At 45.2% G+C, this 21067-nt stretch overlaps 1 protein-coding gene across 1 annotated transcript; it reads right to left on the bottom strand.

Moving 5' to 3' along the window:
• Positions 1-366: 366 nt before the first annotated feature.
• Positions 367-3885, bottom strand: LOC311195474 (protocadherin beta-15-like; the record flags this gene model as incomplete). The annotated part of the gene is made up of 2 exons (XM_084268878.1): positions 367-474; positions 1450-3885. The coding sequence occupies 2 exons, from the start codon at positions 3883-3885 to the stop codon at positions 367-369; spliced, it is 2544 nt and encodes an 847-aa protein (XP_084125004.1).
• Between the last annotated feature and the right edge of the window lie 17182 nt (positions 3886-21067).

The following is a 21067-nucleotide window of genomic DNA, read 5'->3' as shown; positions in this document are numbered from 1 at the left end:
GACTCCTGTCCATAAGGAAAAAAACACAACCAAGTAATTAAGAAAAGGTGATAGAGGAAAAGTATCTTGACGATCTGCTTCCACTTTTCATGTTCTGCCCTAATATTTAGAATCAATGGCACTTCCACAATCATACATCAAGTCTTCATGTAATCAACATGCAACACAGTTCCTCCATTCATATCACAATTACAGAATACCTACATGAATAAAGTACTGCTGCTCAAGAGAAGAGTGTTTCTGCTACCTCACAGAGAAGCCTTAGACCTCCCTGGTATTTCCTTGGTGTGTGTTTGGTCTCTTCATTCTCTTTTCCCTGTGAGGACATTAGCCAGCGAGGATAGACTTACTAGTCCTTCTCCTCACTTACTGATGGGTGAGCCAAGGGTTTTGATCAGAATTGACATCTAGCTCCATCCCCCTGTTTGCTTCTACAGGTCTGGGCCCCATGCCTTCAGAGAGAGGAGCTCTGCCCTGCAAAGAATAGAGAGTGGAGGTTGTCATTTAGGTATTTAACATAAGCAGGCGTCAACAAAAGTTTAGAGGGCACATCTTACACCACTGCATGTGTGATACCACTCTTCCCTACCCAGAGCCAAAGAGGAGGTTGGGTCATGTGGTGGGTCTCTGACCTGAATGGGGAAAATAAAACTGGACACCATCTCCCACCACAGACCTCAAAGACACTGCTGCAAACCTTTTAGGAGTTTGAAGGAGTAATTTAAGATGGTATTAGCCCAAAATAAAACTGCTTTCTCTGATGGATCAAGATGGGTCCTTGTCTTCTCTGTGACTGTCATGACCATGGTCTGAGTACCTGCAGTAGAGAGTGTCCATGTCATCAGCGGATGTGAAATAGGAAAATATTAAGGAGTGATGGTCAGATGGTGGTTGTGGGTTTTCAGCCTCATAAGTGTTCATTGTCTGGAGTCTTCTGAAGTGCTAGATAGATCACCAGAAACTAGTAACCCCGTGTTTAAAGGTGACTAAAACTGGGAGAATGAGGAGAGAGGGAGTTGTTTCAATAGTCACCTTTTGCCTCTCCCTTATGCTCTCTGAACAGCCAGAGGCTATGGGACTCCTCACACAAGACTTATTTTAAGTTCACAACAGCACTGAGAAAAGAGGTGCTGGTACTGTCTGGGAGCATCCAGGGAGGGGTCAGGAAAGAATGGGAAGGATGCATTGTAACATTTCAATAGTAACATTTTTCTAGGGCTGGATGCAGAGGGGAGCAGTTGGTCGGCACCTGGAAAGCTGCCGAGCCATGCTGTATCCTCCTCGGGGGGCCCCTACGAGCAGCTCTGAGACCCTTTCAATCCTCTCCTCCCACCCACTTGCTCTTCCACCACTAGCTCCGCCATATCAGCACTCCTTGCCCCCACAGGTGACCCCCCGCTGCTCCCTCCCTGCTTCCCCCCACCTCCCCGTCCCGTCCGGGTCCCTCACCTGTGCAGCCCAGTCACCTTCCCCGAGGTTGGCCGCCTCCTGCGAGCACACCGAGCTCCGCTGTTGGCCCGCGGCGGGGGGCAGCCCGGCGGGGAAGCAGGGGAAGAGGGGTCTGAGGAATCGAAACTCGCTGTTGACGGTCCCGGCGGTGAAGCAGACGTCATACACATAGCTGCGGGGCAGGGACCCCGCGTCGCTCTCCGTGGCAGCCTTCGGGAACGTGGGCAAAGCGTCCGCCTGGCTTCGCCTGGCCCGCCGCACCTTCACCACCACGGTGGCCACCGCGGTGGCCAGGAACAACGCCGACACGCAGGCCAGGCAAACGATGAGGTACATGGTCAGCAGCCCGTCGGGCTCAGCGACCGGCGCCTCCTCGCTTACCCGCAAGTGAGCGTCGGAGAAGCCGTCCACTAGCGCGATGCTGATGGTGGCCGTGGCGGAGCGCGGCGGCTGCCCGCGGTCTCGTACCAGCACGACGAGCCTCTGCCGGGCCGCGTCCCTCTCCGACACGGCCCGCGCTGTGCGCACCTCGCCGCTGTGCAGCCCCACGCGGAACAGCCCCGGCTCCGTCGCCTTGGCCAGCTCGTACGACAGCCAGGCGTTCTGCCCCGCGTCCGCGTCCACCGCCACCACCTTGGCTACCAGGTAGTCCGCCTGTGCCCAGCGCGGTACCAGCTCTCCCGCCGCCGCGCTGCTGTCGGGAGGCGGGTGCAGCACGACGGGCGCGTTGTCGTTCTCGTCCCGCACCACGACGCGCAGCACCGCCTGGGCGCTGAGCGGGGGCGAGCCGCCGTCTGTGGCTCGTACCGTCACCTCGAAGGTGTGCACCTTCTCGTAGTCCAATGGGCGGAGGACATAAACATCCCCGTTTTCAGAGTTGACCGACACCTCGGGGTGCTCCTTACCCTCCTGCTGTACCAGAGCGTAATTTACACGAGCGTTTTTTCCCTCATCGGAGTCGGTGGCGTTCACGCTTCCGATCCGGAGCATGCGGCCGTTGTTTTCCATCACCGACATGGTGTAATCCTCCTGGGTGAATTCCGGGGGATTGTCGTTCACGTCGGATATCTGTACGAAGATGCTTTCTCGAGAGCTCAGCCGTGTTGTGCCCCAGTCCATGGCTGTGATGGTGATGTTATATTCCGCCGTCCTCTCTCTGTCCAGAGCTGCGTTTGTTCTCAGTTCGTAGTAGTTATCAAAAGTGGGGGTGAGGCTGAAGGGCAAATCCCCGTCGATCGCGCACTCCGTCCGGCCGTTGTCCCCGGAGTCCCGGTCCCGCACACTGAATAGGGCCACCACAGTGCGGGGTGGGGCGTCCTCGGGAATGGAGGCGGTAAGGGAGGTGAGCGCTATCTCCGGGGCATTGTCATTCACGTCCAGTACCTCCACCTGCACTTTGCAATGCGCAGAGAGCCCCCCTCCATCGGTGGCTCTCACCACCATCTCGTGGTTTTTCGCGTCCTCGAAGTCCAGGTTGCCCGAGACCCGTATCTCCCCGGTGACAGGATTCAGCTCGAAGAGCTGCCGGGACCGCTCCGATGTCTGGGTGAAGGCATACCGAACTTTCCCGTTGGACCCTTCGTCGGGGTCTGCGGCCGCGACTCTGACCACCAGCTGTCCCGGGGGGCTGTTCTCAGCCAGACGCACCTCATAGACCTCCCTACCAAAGACTGGGATGTTGTCATTGGCGTCCAGCACCACGATCCGGACCCGAGCCGTGCCCGACCTGGGTGGCGAGCCCCCGTCGGTGGCGGTGAGGAGTAAATTCAGCTCTCGTTGCTCTTCGCGGTCCAGCTCCCGGTCTAGGACGAGCTCCGCGTATTTTGCTCCACCCTTCCCTGTTCCGAGAGCGAGTGAGAAATGCGAATTGGACCCGAGGCTGTAGTTCTGCAAGCCGTTGCTGCCCACGTCCATGTCCTGGGCACTTTCCAAAGGGAAACGGGACCCAGGAGATGTCGTTTCGAGAATCTCAAAAACCATCTCCTTCTCCGGGAACACGGGGGAATTGTCATTGACGTCACGAACCTCCACCTCCCCTCGGATCAGCTGTAAGGGATTTTCAAAGAATATCTTAAAGAAGAGTGTGCAGCTATCGCTCTGCGGACAGATCTCCTCTCGGTCCAGAGAATCCTTTGCCGTCAGGACTCCGGTGTTTTGATTGAGGCGGAAAAGCTGCTCGTTCCCCTCGGACACAACACGGGCCTTACGAGCTGCGAGCTGGCTCGGAGCAACGCCCAAGTCGTTTGCAATATTGGCGATAAAAGAGTCCCTCTCCCTTTCCTCCTCCAGAGAATAGCGGAGGGTTTCAGCCCCGCTCTGACACACGCAAACGCACAGAATAAACAAGATCACTTGCCTCTTGCTGCTTCTGCTCCGTCTCCCCCACGCCATTACTGTCCAGAGAATCCATCCACCGTCCTCCACGGTTCCCAGCATTTTTTAACAGCGTCCGAAACAGAGCGGCGTTTGTTTGGAATCCTGGGGTAAGGGCGTCTGAAAGCACCCCCGACCACCCCTGCTCCGTGTCCCGCCGCCCTTCCCGAGCAGCTCACACGGTTTAGGTTGGGTTTTTTTGTCTCCCTGTGCCGGCAAACCCAGTGCGGGCAGAGGAACCCGCCGGTCCGTGGCCAACACCCCCACCAAGCGTCGTAAAGGGGGAATACTTCCTCAGCCTTCTCAGTTGGGCCAGCGCTGCTCATTAGGAGTTTGCTGATTGAATCTGCACTTTTCGTACCGAACCGAAGCTCAGAAGTGCAGTGTAATTGCTCTCTTCATTTGGAAGCAGGTCGCCTCTGGGTATCACTTCCCAGCTCTCAACGGCGAACTCTTGGTGCGCAGCTCACGATGCTGTGTAGGTGTTACGAGATCCGCCACTTCCACGGGACGTATTGTAATCACTGCTTGCTAATGAGCACGGGAGAGTTAACAAGTGGGGCGGGTCAGAGAAGCGCCGCTATTGAATATGAGAGTTGGTACCAGGGAAAGGTCCCCACAGCAAGGGCTTTATTCCTCATCACCCTAGTTCATAGTCACCTTAGTTCATCATCACCCTAGAATAATAATGCTATTCTAGGATACATCATTCTCAAGCTGTTTTCTTCACAATGTGTATCCCACCTCGCCCACTTAATTGACACTCCTTAATTGACAGGAGTATCCTCCCCAGCTGCCTGCTGATGCTTGCACCCCTGATAAGCTGTGCTTGGAATGTGTAACACATTCGTGAAAGGTGTCCCCAGACGTAGACAGAGAAAGTCTGCAACATGTTTTGGACGTATCCGGTCCTTTTTCCTCTGAAGTTACCACGCAGACTTAGAAATACTTCAAAGGTCCCTAACACACAGAGGTCAAACCTGACCTGTGTCTGTGTAAGGATATGCGGCCAACAGCTGTTTCGTATAAAAGGCAGGAAGACAAACAGGAGAGGTGATTAGGGTTAGGGTTAATTAAACGTCCAGGTACACAAATGATAATGAGCTATTGGATACAATAGCAAAGACCGGGGATCAAACGCCAGCGGTCGATGGGCCATTAGGGGAACCATTCAAGTTGAAAACCCAAGAGGTTCAACCAGAAATGAAGGGTGGGGAGGGGATTATCAGAAAGGGTCTCGTAGGAAAGAGCAAAACTAATTAAGAGGGGGTGTGTGGGGGTGTGTGTGTGTGTTCTAGGAATATGCAAAGGTTGTTATAGGATGGCTGGAGGCAGGATCAAGTGTCCGTGAAAGGGACAGGTCCTAGGCGAAGTCCTAGAAATTCGATGATGCCTTCATTTGTTTTAAAATAAAAATTTCGTGACTGTATCAGTAGGAGAAAGTAACAACCAGGGTTGGCTTTTGGATTCCCCAGGATTTTAGCTGCTAGGAGTCTTTGCACAGATGGAGCCGGTTTTGGTGATTTCCTTTTACAGCCCTTACCTGAAAGCGTGATAAAATCTAAGAGACTAATTTACATCCAGGGTCAGATTAGCTCTTTCTTCCTTTCCAGGGATGTGCCCATCTCTTGCGTTGCTATGTTTACCGCTAACGCCGAAGCTCGATGTAAACCCAACCATAGGCCAAGCACAGTGGTAGATGCTTTGGGAATGGGGCTTCTCTCCTCATTCGTGCCATGGAAAAAGAACAGTGACACCCGGATTCCTTTTGCTTTATGCCCTTGCCAGTGCTCCTGCTCAACTCCTGGCACCTCCAACCCTTGGCGCAACTACGCAGCAGGGAACAGCCACAAGCTGAGAAGAACTTCCACAGACACTTCCCTCCCTGGCTGCAATAACCCGGTGATTGTTGTTCTCATTTCAGAGGAGAAATGGTGTCTTCCAGCTTCAGGTGTAGAAGGGTGTAAGAGGAACAGTGGTCCTTAACGGAGCTATTGGCTGTCATAGTATCTGCACATCAGAAGATGCTGCTCTTAGACTGAAGCTCATGTTCTGTCAGATTTATGAGAAATGCAAAATAAAGAGGGTTATTTACCGTGCATCACTGGATAGCTAATAGCTGGTGGTTTCTGCACCTTGAACGTGAGAATAGTGATGTAATTTGTATAAATGTGTCAGAGAATTTACTTCTCTTCTTGAGCACATAGTGACATTGCAGGCGTCCTCGGTTGTTTTTTTGGTTTGGGTTGGATTTTGTTTGTTTTGATGTCTTTAAGCTAAGAATATAGCTTAACATGACCAAAACCCTCATCCGTCCTAAGTCTGAGATTTACCTCTTAATGCTAGAAAAGAGCTGCAGCAACATGTCCTGCTCAGTTCCTAGTATATCTCTGCATTTCCAAACAGTGCTGCTTCAGCCCACACGTCTTTATCTGGATCAATTTCGGTTTCCAAAACCCCTTCGTTAGTCTTCCAGCTGGAAATTCAGATCCGCCGAGTGAAATCCCAGAGGTTCCAGGCTGGGATTTATCCTCTGCTCTGCATAAAACTTTCTTTCCCATCCTTGGAGCCACTGCCCATCCACTTCCAGCACACCCAGTGGATAGCGTGGCTTGGGAAGAGCAAATGAAGACACAGAGGAAAAAAGCTTGCAGATGAAAAGCACGGATGCTTCCCCTAGTAGCTGTGGTTTCCATGCAGAAACGGGTTTCTTCTCTCCTCTCTGGCTATCAGAGTTTCCGGAGAGCTGACCCCCGAGTTCTCCACTAGATGTAAAGGCGAGGGAAGCTGGGAGAATCATCGCCCACATTCTGCCTCTGCGTTAGGCTGTAAATAGCACTGGTACATGTCCTGTTAGCAGTTCATTTTCCTACAGATAAACCTGCTTTCTCCAGTTAATGCTTTCCCTATCATCTTGCCAGATGGAAATATCTCTTGCTCGCGGTATTACGTCGGTACTTACCAACTAATAGGCTCTGTCTGAGTCCTCCCAGACCTGCAGCAAAATCCTCCCAAATCTCCTAGGGATGGACTGCGTCATCAGCGGGCTGGGCACAGCCTGGGAGATCGTCTCCCTCCTTCCCGTCCCCAATTCCTTGTGCTCTTGGTGTTTCCAGATGGTTCTCGATGCGGCAATTCCCAGCATATCTCTCGGAAAGGCTTTGGACTAGGTCATTTCAACCGGGTTCTCAGCTAATGTCAGCTACGCAGCGTCTGACTGGTGCTTACTGGTGTCACCCTACTAGGCAGCTCCCTGCCCAGCAGCAGCAACACACCCCCAGCGCTGAGCAACAGCGGCGCTGGGCGTCCAATGCAGGAACTGTACATGGGTGTCCGTCCCCGAGTCTCAGCACACATCTCCGTGAGGTTATGGCTATTGCTAGGGAAAAATATCACACACATTTCCCACCTGAAGTATTTGGTAAATAAACGCACTTTCTTAGTACTTGGAGCCCTTTGGTTGGGTTGGCACCCAATTCAGGCAAGTGTCTAGAAGGTGTCCTGTGCAAACCTGCTGTTAAACGTGCTTGAAGATGGAAGCCGTGGGAAAACTTAGTAAGCATTGCTCATGTGTTGCGCCCTACATCTTCCACAAGTCAGAGACACAATAAAGGCTTGAAAACGCACAGGATAGTTTCTCTTCCACAAGGAGAACTCCCACTGTTGTATATCCTCTCCTAGAGTAACCTGAAGTTAAGAACCAATTCAGTATAACCAGCAGAATGAGCCTCCACCATCCCTTGGATCAGCTGCAGTGGATTTTCAATTAATATCTTAAATAAGAGTGTGCAGATGTTCCTCTGTGGACAGATCTCCCCACCTTTGCCATCAGTTCTCCTGTGGTTTTGTTCACAGGCTCATTCTCCTTGGACACAATGTGGACCTCATTTCCTCCTTAGAGAGCAGTACTTCCTTTCTACTAACATCACTTTGTGATATTATCTGCTCTAAAATTTCCCCTGCATACTTTCTGACTTCGAAGAATAAAAGGGAAATTCTCTGCTGCAAAAGTCTGAGGTCACAAATCTCACAGACATTCTGCACTCTTCAGTCTCCAAAGGTAATACTGGACAGAACACACCTGCCAGATGTCTACCCAGACTTTTTCCATCTCTCATCTTTGAAGACAAGGAATTCTTGCTCTCTTCTCTCTACCAGTGACAATCTTAGTACTTCTCATTTGAAAATAAATCCTTCACAGCTTCAAAACTTTGCTACTACAAATGCCTTTGAAGCCAACTAAGTAATTATTCTTGTTTTCATAAACTTTGTGCTCAGTGGCATCCAGTTTTCCATCCTCAAACTCACTCTTAGGTCAAATATTCAGCAGACAACATTCTTCATAAGTCCCTAGAGCCACATGGTTTTTTGCATCCTGAGGTCTCAAATGGACCACAAATAATATTTTAACTTTGTTGTAGTTTTGAGTGGTGGGATTCTGGTGGAGAAGGAGAGGGGGGCAGGGTCACACACACTGCATGGGTGGCTTCTGCAAGAAGCAGCTAGAAGCTTTCCCTATGCCCAAGAGAGTAAATACTGGCCAGGCTCAAGGCTGGACTTACTGCTGACCAAGGCATGATGAAGCAGGTTGTCTCCATGCAGCCCATGGAAGATGACGGGGAGCAGAGACCCTCACCTGCAGCCCGTGGAGAGACCCCCATGCTGGAGTGGGTAGAGACATATAGAAGATGTTGTGACCTGTGTTGAAGCAAGCTTCTGGCAGGACTTTCAACCTGTGGAGAGAGAGTATCATGCCAGGGAAAGTTTACTGGGGGGATTTGTGACTTCATGGGGTACCAGGCTTGAGCAGTCTGGGCCTGAGGGACCAAACCCCTTAAAAGTGATCCACTTTGGGGCAGTTGGTGAAGAGCTGAAGCCCCATGGGAAAGGACTCATGCTGAAGAAGTTTGTATGAGTGGGACCCCACACTGGAGCAGAGGAAGGGTGTGAGGAATGTACCCCTGACTAAGAAGGAAAACAACTCATGAGGGGCTGACTGAAGCCCCAATTCCCCACCCCCTCCCCCTGCCTTAACCCCCTCCCACCATGTGACCTGTGTGAAGGGAAAGGAAGAGAAATCATGAATAAAGTTGAGCCAGGGAAGAAGGGATGGGTGGGGGGAGATGTTTTAAAATTTTGGTTTATTTCTCATTATCCTACTCTGGTTTCAGTGTGTGTGTGTAACAGATGTTATGTCCTAGGGAGCTGCTTTGGCAGGGGGGGTTGGACCCGATGATCTCTCGAGGTCCCTTCCAACCCCTACAATTCTAATTCTATGATTCTGTGTTTTTTAATTCTACGTTGAGTCTGTGTTGCCTGTGGCACTAACTGTTGAATGATCTCTCCCTGTCCTTATCTCAACTCCTGAGCCTCTCAATATCTATTTTTCCCCCCTGATCATCTGAAAAGGGGAATGATAGAGTCGTTTTGGTGGGCATCTAGCCTCCAGCCAGGGTCAAACCACCACACCCCACCATAAGAGAAATAAGGCCCATACCTTACAGAAGCATCAGAGATGTCCTGGGACAATACCTGGGAAAACAGAAGCTTTTTGTGTCCTCTGTTTAACATCATCTACCCTCAGCTGCAGCTCCCTTTCTCTCACATTATGGTTCAAGCAGCAAAAGCAGATCAGGGTCAGAGGATGACCCTTGTGTCTCTGATACTTAAATCATGCCCAGAAACACAAGGTGAGTAGTAAACTTCCTATGACATCTTCTACATGATGTAGTGACATTCAGGCTCTCCATATCCTAACATACCCTTGTATCTTGATTATTTTATTTTATACCTGTTTCATCTTGTCAAACCTGAGCTGTGAAAAGCCATCTTTTTGTCTGATGATGTTTATATTTGCTCAGTACTGCTGACCAATGTAGATACTCTGAAAGAAAGGAAAATGACAAACCAGAAAACATACATCCTGAGGGGAGAAATCCGAAAAGGGTTTATTCACTGTTTGGGTAGCAGACAAATACTGACATCAGCATCACATTTACTAATGTCAATGAAAAACTGAGCAGTAAACTTAGAGAGATGCACAGACGCAATTTCTAGGGAATAATTATAAAAGGATGTAGTCACCTGCCTGTCAGTTGATTTACTTTCCAAAGAGTTTGTACCTGGACAGGTGCAGCCCACCTCTGATGTCAAGATTCTTCTGGTGCTGGCTTCATAAATCTGGGGCAGGAGAAAAGAAAAAGTAAGGGTGTGATGGAATATGTTTTTAAAATGAAGATACTGGGCCCTATCCATGGCTAATACAGAACAACCTGTAGTCCATGAGCGTCGTTACAAGTAAAAATATTATCAGCTCAAGCCCAAACAAAAAGGGGATGAGACCTGGGCACACTTTGGCATCACTTAAATGCAGTGGGGTCTGGGTTTTTTTTTCTCTCCACTGTGTCAGCCCCTGCCCGGAGCAGGGGCTGTTGCAATCCCAGCTCTCTGCCGCCAGAGGACAGCCCTCACCAGGGGAAAAAAACGACTGGCGAATTTGCAAGTCACGGGAAGGAGCGGCGGAAAAGGGCTCCGCGACAACCGGGCTCGGCAGCTCCCTGGGTTCTGCTGGGGCCAGGGAGAGGGTCCCTGGGAGAGAGGCAGGTCTCTTTATCTATCTATCTATCTATCTATCTATCTATCTATCTATCTATCTATCTATCTATCTATCTATCTATCCATCCATGCATGTATGTTTCTATGTAGCTATCTGTCTATGTATCTATGTGCCTATGTATGTATGTATGTATCTATCTATCCATGCTTCTATGTAGCTATCTGTCTATGTATCTATGTGCCTATGTATGTATGTATCTATCTATCCATCCATCCATGCATGTATGTTTCTATGTAGCTATCTGTCTATGTATCTATGTGCCTATGTATGTATGTATGTATCTATCTATCCATGCTTCTATGTAGCTATCTGTCTATGTATCTATGTGCCTATGTATGTATGTATCTATCTATCCATCCATCCATGCATGTATGTTTCTATGTAGCTATCTGTCTATGTATCTATGTGCCTATGTATGTATGTATCTATCTATCCATCCATGCTTCTATGTAGCTATCTGTCTATGTATGTATGTGCCTATGTATGTATGTATCTATCTATCTATCTATCTATCTATCTATCTATCTATCTATCTATCTATCTATCACCTCTCTCTTTCTTTTATCTATCTGTCTGTCTGTCTATCTATCTCTGTCTGTCCATAGAATTGTTTAGGTTGGAAAAGACCTTTAAGACCATGCCGTCCAGCTGTAAACCTAGCACTGCCAAGACCACCAGATCGAGCTGTCTGTCTGTCTGTCTCCTTGTCCAGAGGACCTGGCTCCTGTTGTGCTGCTTGGTGCTCTGGGGAAAGGAGCACACATTTGGATCCAGAGAAACAAGCTCAGATTGGGAGAGGTTTTGGCTCAAATGAGGCTGGAGGGAAAGGGGGGCTATGGGGTCACTAATGGGATTGTGAGGGAGGACCCGGTACCCTGAACTGAGCTCAGTTTGGGAGAGGATGTAGGTCATGGAGCAACCACAGGGATCGTTTTATCCCCTGGGGTCCCTAATGCTGACTTTCTGCCTTTGCTACAGATCAAAAATGAACTTGCAGCAGTATTGAGCAGTGTGTTGGTTCCCCCTGGCACTGGGACCTCAGGGCAAGTGAGGACAACAACCAGCTTAAACCCTGGGAATCAGGGATTGCTGTAGGACACACCAGGGCTGAATAATCTCTTAACTTCCTTCCCTGTCAGGTCAGAGTGTGTCTAATACAGAAAATATTTATACCTTTAAAAATATGCTTAAAGAACAGTGTCCATTTCATTACTACATCCCTGTTGTCTGTTTTAATCTTGACAGAAGGCAAGGAAAGGGAATGCAGACACCTATATGCATCCCTGACAGCTGTCAGGAATTTTTATATATATATTATATATATATATATACACACACATATACATATGTAATATTCATAAACACACCCTGTAATTTAAAGTACAATTCACAGGCTTGTCTAAGACTGATTTATTAATTTAAAATACCTCAAATAAAATACACCTTAAAAAACTTAAGCCAAGATTTTGAAATAAGAGACTGGTATGCAGGCATTCAATACCAAGAAGTTTCAGTTGAGACACAGTAACCAAGTCTGATTTTCAAGAAGTAAGAATATTATGTGCTACTGTAAATCTTCCACTCAGGTACAAGAAAAATAATTTTTAATATCTTTTTTTTTCTTTTAAAAAATGTTGTGTAAAGCAAATAGAGAAAGCCTGCAGTGTACATTGCCATTTAATTTCTGATGAAGATCAGTTTGGATTTTTTTATTCTACTTGGGCTGTGCAGTTTTAGTTCTTTAGTCCTCCAGGCTTGGAAATGCAAGTCTAGTTAGATAAAGATAATTGAAATGCAAATGGACAGCATGTTTTGTATTCTGTTAGAAGAAAATGAATATGCAGACTTCAAATTAGACAGGTACATATATAGTGTTGAAGAAAATTACATGTCTATAAAATACATGTCTAAATTTCCCCAGTCATCTTGCCACTAGTCAGGACTAGTCCTGAAGGCCCAGATGATGAGACTACTTAAATAGTCCACAGAGTGAGGGACTGTTTACAAGGCACTTAGTGTGAGGACAAGGGACAATGGCCTGGAGGAGAGATTTAGATTAGACATTGGGAAGAAATTCTTCCCTGTGAGGGTGGCAAGGCCCTGGCACAGGCTGCCCAGAGAAGCTGTGGCCACCCCTGGATCCCTTGTAGGGTTCAAGGCCAGGTTGGATGGGGCTTTGGTCACCCTGGACCAGTGGAGGGTGTCCCTGCTCATGACAGGGGGAGGCACTGCGTGGGCTTTGAGGGCCCTTCAAACCCAAAGCCACCCCTGTAGCTCCACACACCCCCGCCCCCAGCCCCCCAAACCTGGCCATGCAAACCTACAACAGAAAGTGATAAGGGGGCCATGCTGGCAAAAGGCTTTGTATTTCACAGCAAAGCACCCCATATTGTGAGTTACTTAACTTGCTGCTCCATGAAATACTATCTATAATGTTTAGGTGATGGCTGAGGACCCCTGTGACCGTGCCTCTGCTACTCCTGTCCTGCCAGCACCTTAGGGATTTCCTGCCTCTTGTCATGGATCCCTGTAATCCCTCTTCAGAGATCCAGCAACAAATTCACCATTGACCCATTCCTGTCTTTCTTCCAGTGCTGGAAGATCCTCCATTTCAAGTATTATGGGATTGCACCCTCAGAATCAGGTTTCTGAAGGAAATCCTGCATAACAAAGCATTTCAGGAGGCTCAGCAAAGGTGGCCCTTACGACCTCCTTAGAGAGTCTCCTGTCAGTGTCCATTCCATGGGGATGCTATCAGGTCATTGAAAGGGCAGGAGGAGACACACAGCATGCTATGTATGTATACACTAGCCTCATCATATAGGATTCCTAATCTTGTCTTCAGTGCCAGAAGGACATGGGTCTGCAATAGACCTTGTGTTACATTTCCCAGTCCTCCATGGGTGTCCCAGTTACTGTTGCATATGGTACTGGCTGTCAACCAACAGGTAAAGGAGTCTCACATGTTGTTTCTAAACCACAATTATTGTATTTGGACACAAGGGTAAAGATGTAGAAAAAGTCACTAGCAAGGGGAGAGCAGTGCTGTCAGGCACTGAGAAGCAGAAGACATGGACAAGCCAATCCCTCAATTCCTACTGTAATTTAGTACTTTCTTCTAGATACTCCTCTCATTGTGTGGCAACAGCTTAAACTCTCATCACAAGTCTAATGAGGAGAGTGCAGCTTAATGGAAAGCAGATTATGTCAAAGAGATTTGATATCTTTCTCTGACAAGATTACAAATATGAAGGATAATGGAGACTGTGCTGCTGATATAATATAATCAGACTTTTGTAAGACTTCTGGCTTTATGCCTGTAGCTTTCAGATAAAAAAGTAAAACCAAGAGCACCAGGGAAAATCAGAATGGTGCACACTTAATCAAACTGAATATGTCAAGTTGATAGTCTCACTGCAATTAATGTGGATGCAACAAATAATTGCAATTTGACTAGTAATATCCTATAAAGACTTTGTCTTGTGCTTTTCTATAGTTATAATCTTCTTTTGCAATATAGAGAACGAATGATAATGTAAATGTACATTTGGTCTTGGAGTGTTTTTAGATCATATGAATATTGGGACGGAGATAAACAAGAAACCCAATGAGGAGTTCAGAGCTGGCACACCAAATTTCTGCAGGCAATCTCTTGAACACCACTTGGAAGGTTACCAAATACATGGATTATTACAGAATAATGCTGACTAGAAAGACAGGATTTCTTTGATAGAAACTATTGTAACACAGCCTCAAAACTGTCCATAGTTCACAGAGGAACAGTGAGAATGAGAATGGCTCTAGAGAACAGGACAGAGACTGAAAGAACTCCAATCCCCAATTTGCTGTTGTGAAGCTATAGGTGGTTTGCTCAGACTCCGGTGAACACAGATCTATTAGATGGCTCTTTAACCTAGTAAGAACATCTGACATGTCCCTGTTATAAACCAGAGGTTTAAAGAAATTACACCAGGGAATAAAGCATTATTTATAACACCAAGAGGACATGGCCAAGGCACATGGTGTGTTTCCTCTCATTTGATACCTTCACGTCATGAGGTGGGATCTTTCTAAAGGTAGCTTGTAATAGAAGAAGTCTTGCTGCAGGGAGCAGTGGATACTAATATACAGTGTAGCAACACACAAAGCCAATTAGACAGTCACAAGATTAATCTTGCATCTGTAAAATGCATCTATTGGTATCTAGCAAGCTTCAGGTTATATACTTCATGTATTGGCCTTCCCACATTTGATTCCCCAGTAACAACTAGCTTTCAAAATCATCTTTTAGTTGACACTCAGATTCCCCAGGAATTTAAATTTTTAAACAGCATAATGAATGAAATTCAGCTTTTACTCTGCTTTGTGACCCTAGTAAAGATAAAGAGGACTAGAGATTTTTCACAAAAGTTACTGAAAAAACAGAGTTAAAGCAAAGTTTAAACTTCATACATCTGCAAACAAGCAGAAGCTTCTTTCCTTCTGATCAAGACATATGTGAGCATCACATGTTGTCTCCTGTGAGTCCATTTCCCACAGGATTCTTTCAAATGGCAGGTTCACCTCTGTTCTATCCACAAGGGACTGAATACATATGTAGTAGGTAGAATAAGTTGGCGGTTTAAATTTTTTAAATTTTACTTTGTCATTCTGGAAATACTGTTTTTCAATTCCAATTGTCTTCTCAAGAGCAGATATCCTACTGACCCCCTAGCTATATCTAGTTTTATTTTCTTTTTCCCTTTGAGATCTCTGCTCTGCCTCTTCAGTACCACAAATATCAACTGAAGTGTTAATGAAGATGCATCTGCAGGGCCAGATGCTGGCCTTGGTAATGGCTGCACCCAGATACTTTCTTCTGCTACTGTATATTCTGAAATGATGAACTTTCAGAAGATAAATATCGATACGATATGTTGTATATTAACTTTCCTATTGCACCTATCCACCTTAGTGGATAGTCTGACTTTAACCAGAAATGGTGTTTCCTGGCAATAGTAAAGATACTGCTTCTTGCTTATATTAGGAAAGTGTTTGATCAGTCTTCAGTCAGTCAACAGGGGGTTCTTAAATCCTGCATTTCCATCAATTACTTTTTAAAGTGAAACATGAGTTTAATCTGTTTTATCTGGAATAGAGCTGCATTTGATGTGTTTTTGTCCATGTGATGCCCACCACACTTAGCACGCTATTTTCCTTGTCTTCTTTTTGCTGTCAATATAATTCTAGGGGCTTACTTGTTGCCATATCATCACTCAGCAGTTCTGACTCCAGCTCATCTTCAGCTAGACTAACTTGAACTCAACACAGGCAAGTCAGGTTTCGATATTCCCTTCAGACAGTCTGTACCCACTTTCACTGTGAGTTTGCTGCTTATTCAGGTTGGTTTCTGCCACACCTGCTTGACTTCCTGGGTGTTGGAATGGCACTTTCTTGTGTTTTGAGGAGGCTTTCTGTGAAAACCAATGGTCTGTCCTGGGTCCTTTGCTCCTCACTATAGTAGTGAGTTGGGCATAAGTTTCTAAGGAATGAGATCAGGGTGTAAAACAGGTTGGGCTGTAGAGAGGTAATGAAACAGATTCATGTTTGCTCCTTTGAAGGGCTAGACATTCACAGACACATAAACACTACCAAAAGGAATCAGGAGGGAATATTTAATATGTTACCTATGCAAGCTGAAATATTGCATTACTTGGGTTTCCTCAAGGGCAGTGGTTACAATTTCAACTCCTACAAACTAGCCAGAAAGGATTATTCTACTTGTAACATCACCATCTGTATTCCTGTTTTATTCCTGTTCTGTAAGTTAAAGCACAAAGTTCTGTTGTAGAAAGAAACAGGACAACTTCAGTCTCCAGAGACTACTCATTGTGTCCTTTGCTAAATGCTGCATTATTTCCCCAAAGGATCATGGCATTGTTTCTGCACTTATGTCCCATGTCCTGATATTGGACTTTCACCTGTACTGCCTTAATGTTTGAGGAAAGTTCAAGAAGATATTACATACCAAAGTATTAGGATGCCAATGAAACTGGTGGAAAAGGATAAATAGTCTCCATTAAAAAGTAATACAAACTGAGTTCCTGAAGTGAGATCAACTCTCTGCACTCCAAAGGCTCTTCAGGGTCCCTTCTTACTCATTGTGTTCTCCTCCAAGCCTTTCCAGGATGTAGTTGATGTGTTCCTCACTGGATGGCAGTGGAGATTAGTGTGCTATGAACTTCATACAGTTACTTTATACTTCATCCGTGTGTCTGTCTCCTCATGCAAAAACATGGAAGGGCCCCAAGGAGGGTTTCTGGACCCTGAAAAATCACCAGGAAGAAGAGATGTAAGCTGTAAGAAAACAGCTCTTTTGCCCAAAATGTGGTTCCCTATTTGTTCCAATATTCAGAGATCTTTCATGCTCCGAGATATCATGCATAGCTTTCTTACACCAGGAGGTATCATATACTGGTCCCAGGTGTTGTGAGCTGTCAGACACCTGTCAGTCTAAAAAACAACCTCTCAAAAGCAGCCACCTTCCAAATCCACAACCATGCTAGTTCCTGTTTCTAAAAATCCTAGTTCAACACAGTGACACTGTTCCCATATGGCCAGACAGACTCTAATAAGGTAAATTTATTTCATTTGAGGATGAATAGTTTCAGAAGTGAAAGAAAAAACAACAAAGGTATCAGACCTTTGGACATGTACCTAGAAAAAAGGAATGTCTCAGGCAGATTTCTGTTTGAGAACTTGACAGAGTGGTTCACAAAGAGGATGTGAGGCAAAACCAGCATCCCTCAGGAGACTCTTCCCTGCCTAAAGGTTTTGAAGTCACATTTACTGTGCTAAAAGGCATTTTGAGATGTGACAACATCCCTCCAAATGGGGGGGGGGGGGGGGGGGAGGGGGAGCATATCACTAAAGATAGAAAAATTTCAAATCTATTTAGTTACTACTTGGAATTTCAGCTATTTGGTCAAATGGTGATACTTTCTTTGTGTTTGTACCTACTTAGGCCTGTGTGATGTCTGACCCAGAATAGGTTTTCTGGGTAAATTCTTCTACTATAATCTAGCTACTTGTGCCACAATTATTATCTAGAGGAAATGCAAAATAATAAACAGATTTTCATTGCAATATGATATTCATACAATTGTTATTTCCAGTTTAGGTAATACCTTTATTTACCTTTTATTTGTTTCCCATTTACTCCATAAATGCTGATTGTGTGAAGCACTTCTGAAATACCCTGAAAAGTAATGTATCATCTGGGCTGTTAACTTGATTTTAGCTGGTGTAATCTAAAGTAAAAGGAAATGCACTCTGCAAGTCAACTGTGTATTTTGGCAATTTCCTACACCATCTTTTGCTGCTTTGTTCATATATCTCTTTAATTTATAGTGGACAGTATAAGAACAGCAAAAGTTCTAATATAACCCACCATGTCTGTACTCTGTTCAGTACAGTGAACTTCCAGGATGCTTCCTGTTTTCTAAACAGCAGACATGAAGCCTTTGTAATATTTTTAATTAACTACAGTTCCTAGGACTGTGGGTAATTCTGACAGATTTATATTCTCTCTGTTTCTATAATATCCGGATGGCCACATCACAGCAGATAGCTTAAACGCAACATGTTCATAAACTTAGCCAAGCCAAAGAAACATTATCAACTGATAAAAGGCTTGAAGGAAATTAAATGTGGGGAAAGAGAGGTAAAAATGTATATCTTAGGGAGAAACAGATGAAGATGTGAGATCTAAGTCTCCGAAAATCAACAGTGTGTCAACAATGAAGCAAGAAATAGCAGAGGCACAGGGGTGCAAAACTAAACACATGCCCAAAATGACTTTGGGGAAGATGTAAACTGAATGCTAAGGAAGTGTGGGGGTTTATTTACATATAGATCCCTGCAAGTCCAAACATAATCTCCATATAAAAGCACATTCTATAATTGATTATAGCAGATTTTTTTTGGTGAATACTGTGGAGTAAACCTGAAAATTAGGAACCATGAAAGAGAACAATCAGTGTTCTTGACCTAATTGATCATTTGCCACCTAATGTATTCTAATCAACAGCAAATTGTATCAGAAAAATACTAAGTTTACAGGGAAGTACCTAAAATTTAAGAGGAAGAACTGTAGTTCTAACTGTAGCTAATTTGTAATGAAACAAATTAGCATTCCTAAAATCAAAATTCCAGGTTTTAACCTCAGCTTTAAATTTAACTAGCTGTACAAGGATAAGGAAAGGAATGAATAAAAATTCCAAAGTTTTACCTCTGCCTTACAGTGACACCTTGCATTATATGTATCACTTGTTAAATGGTCATCCTAAGGCAAAGTTTGTGTTACCACCTTATTTTTACCACCAGCAGGTATATAATATTTTTGAAGAAGTTTGGCTCTGACAAGACTTTATGTTTTTGACAAAGAGCCCGCAGCCTGACTGTTCAGTTGTAACCAAGATATCAGCATAACTGAAAACAGTATTGCAGCCACATGAGAAGCAAGGATGCCCATGGAAACTACTAAAAATCCCCACATAATCATTAAAGCAAGCCACTTTTCCTAAAAACAGATGTTATTATTTTAGAAAACAAAACCCACTGAAGGAAACTGGAACTTGGCCAGATCTGGTATTTATAAAGAAAGAAAGGAAGGAAAAGGAAAAAAAAGGATATAAGGGAAAAAATAGAGCATTTGAAGATTAAGCAACTGAGCCAAATGAGAAAGTCTCCATCAGAGAATCCTGAGGCAAGTACCAGAAAGAACTGGGCCAGCATTAGCATATGTATTCAGCACGCTTCTGGAAGCAAGGGGATGTTTAGAGTGATTCAAGTGTAACACCTGGCTTTTTTACTAAGAAAAAAGGCAAGAATTAAAAATAAAATATGAAGGAAGGGTAACAGAGGACACTGTTAAGCTAAGATGGAACAGGCCAGCTGGACTGTTATGATTTAATTAAGGAGGTTTTGACTCAGTGGGATTCACACATGGGAGATTTTTCCTATCAAATCTGTCAGAATTTTTCACAGTAGTAACAAATATCACAGAGGGAAACTGTGGACATAAACCTGATTTGACATTGTACTGCATACTGTTAAATTAGAGAGTTAACGATTAGGGTATAGACAGCATGAAAAGCTTGTACTGGGAAAAGCTGCCTTTGAAATGAAATAGATGGAATCAAAAGATGAAGTGTAGACCAAATTTTAAGTTACTCAGCTACATCAAATTAAATATATATCTGCCTACTTGAAATATCTTTTGGTCAACTAACCATAGGGGTACAACATACCACTTTGCACAGACACAGATTCCCATGATTTGCTGCCTCATCTTCTACCTTAAAGTGCACAAATTGTACTTTATCTAAATGTGACCAATTCTTTCTTTGATTCTGGTCTTGTCTTTTCTTCCTGGGAGCTCACTGGCAAACTGCAATCAGTTTTCTCCTTGTTCACAGAGCCACAGAACAGCTGATGTTAGAAGCCCCCTCCCTCCCCACTGATGCTGGGTAGGCTAAAACAGGTTTCTCAGGCTCTCAGCCAGTTGGGTTTTCAGTATATTCAGGAATGGAGACTCCATCACCTCTCTGGGGAACCTGCTGCAGTGGTCAAATACTATGTTACAATATGAAAGATTTTTCCTTTCATTTAGAAGAAAATGCTATGTATTTCCACCCCTGCCCATTGCCTGCTGTCCTGTCAGACAGTTGGTCTCTGTCTGCTTTACTGCTTCTGATCAGGTATTTGATTGATAAAATCCCCCATGATCCTTCTCTTCTCTAGACTGGGCTCTACCAACATTCTGAGCCCTCATAATGCTAACTGGTCTCCAGCTGAAGTCTAGTCCCAGTCCTTTGATCCAGGCAGTTTAACCAGTTTTCAGTCCACTTATCTAGGCCACACTTTGCCAGTTTGTTGGTAGAAATATTACAGGAGACAATACTGAAATCCTCATTAAAGTCAAGGTAAACGCCATCTTCTGTAACACAGTGATCTAGTAATGTCAATGTAGAAATACTGGGATTAATCAAACATGATTTCCCCTTCAGAGCTCAGTGTTTACTACCCCACCTTCTTTCCTATTCCATCCTTGCACATGTCTTGGACAGCATCTCTGTATTCCTGTGAGGTCACTTGTCCATTCATTTTCCTTTTGCAAGGTACATTTGATGGTTGAATGGTACCAGCAGCTCCTTGATAATCCATGTAAACTTTCTGCTATCTTTGTGATTTTTCTACACTTTGGGGTGGGCAGTCTTAGAGCCTGGAGAAGGCAAAACTTTGCTCTTCCTCCTGGGATTATATTCTATGGGACTCTTACAAGCAGGTCCCTGAACAGGCCAAAAGTTACTCTGCTGACACCTAGGGCTGAGGGGCTGCTATCTGCCCAGCTCTCTACTTCTTACCCTCCCCCATTGTGTGATCCTTAAAATAAAGGCTCCCCTAGTCTTCACACACAGTTTTTCTTGTTTGTAAGTATTCGGTCCAGCTAAGAACTTCCTCTCTTTGGTTCCTCCAGTCACCTGTAACTTGGGAGTTACCATTAATGCACTCCAGAAACCCCATGACTTGCTTGTGTCCCACCCTGTTGCATTGTTTCTGCAAATATCAGAGTGGTTTCTATCAGCT

This window comes from Gallinula chloropus, assembly GCF_964237585.1.
Source record: "Gallinula chloropus genome assembly, chromosome: 10".
Lineage (NCBI taxonomy): Eukaryota > Metazoa > Chordata > Aves > Gruiformes > Rallidae > Gallinula > Gallinula chloropus.
This window is presented reverse-complemented; position numbering and strand designations above follow the sequence as displayed.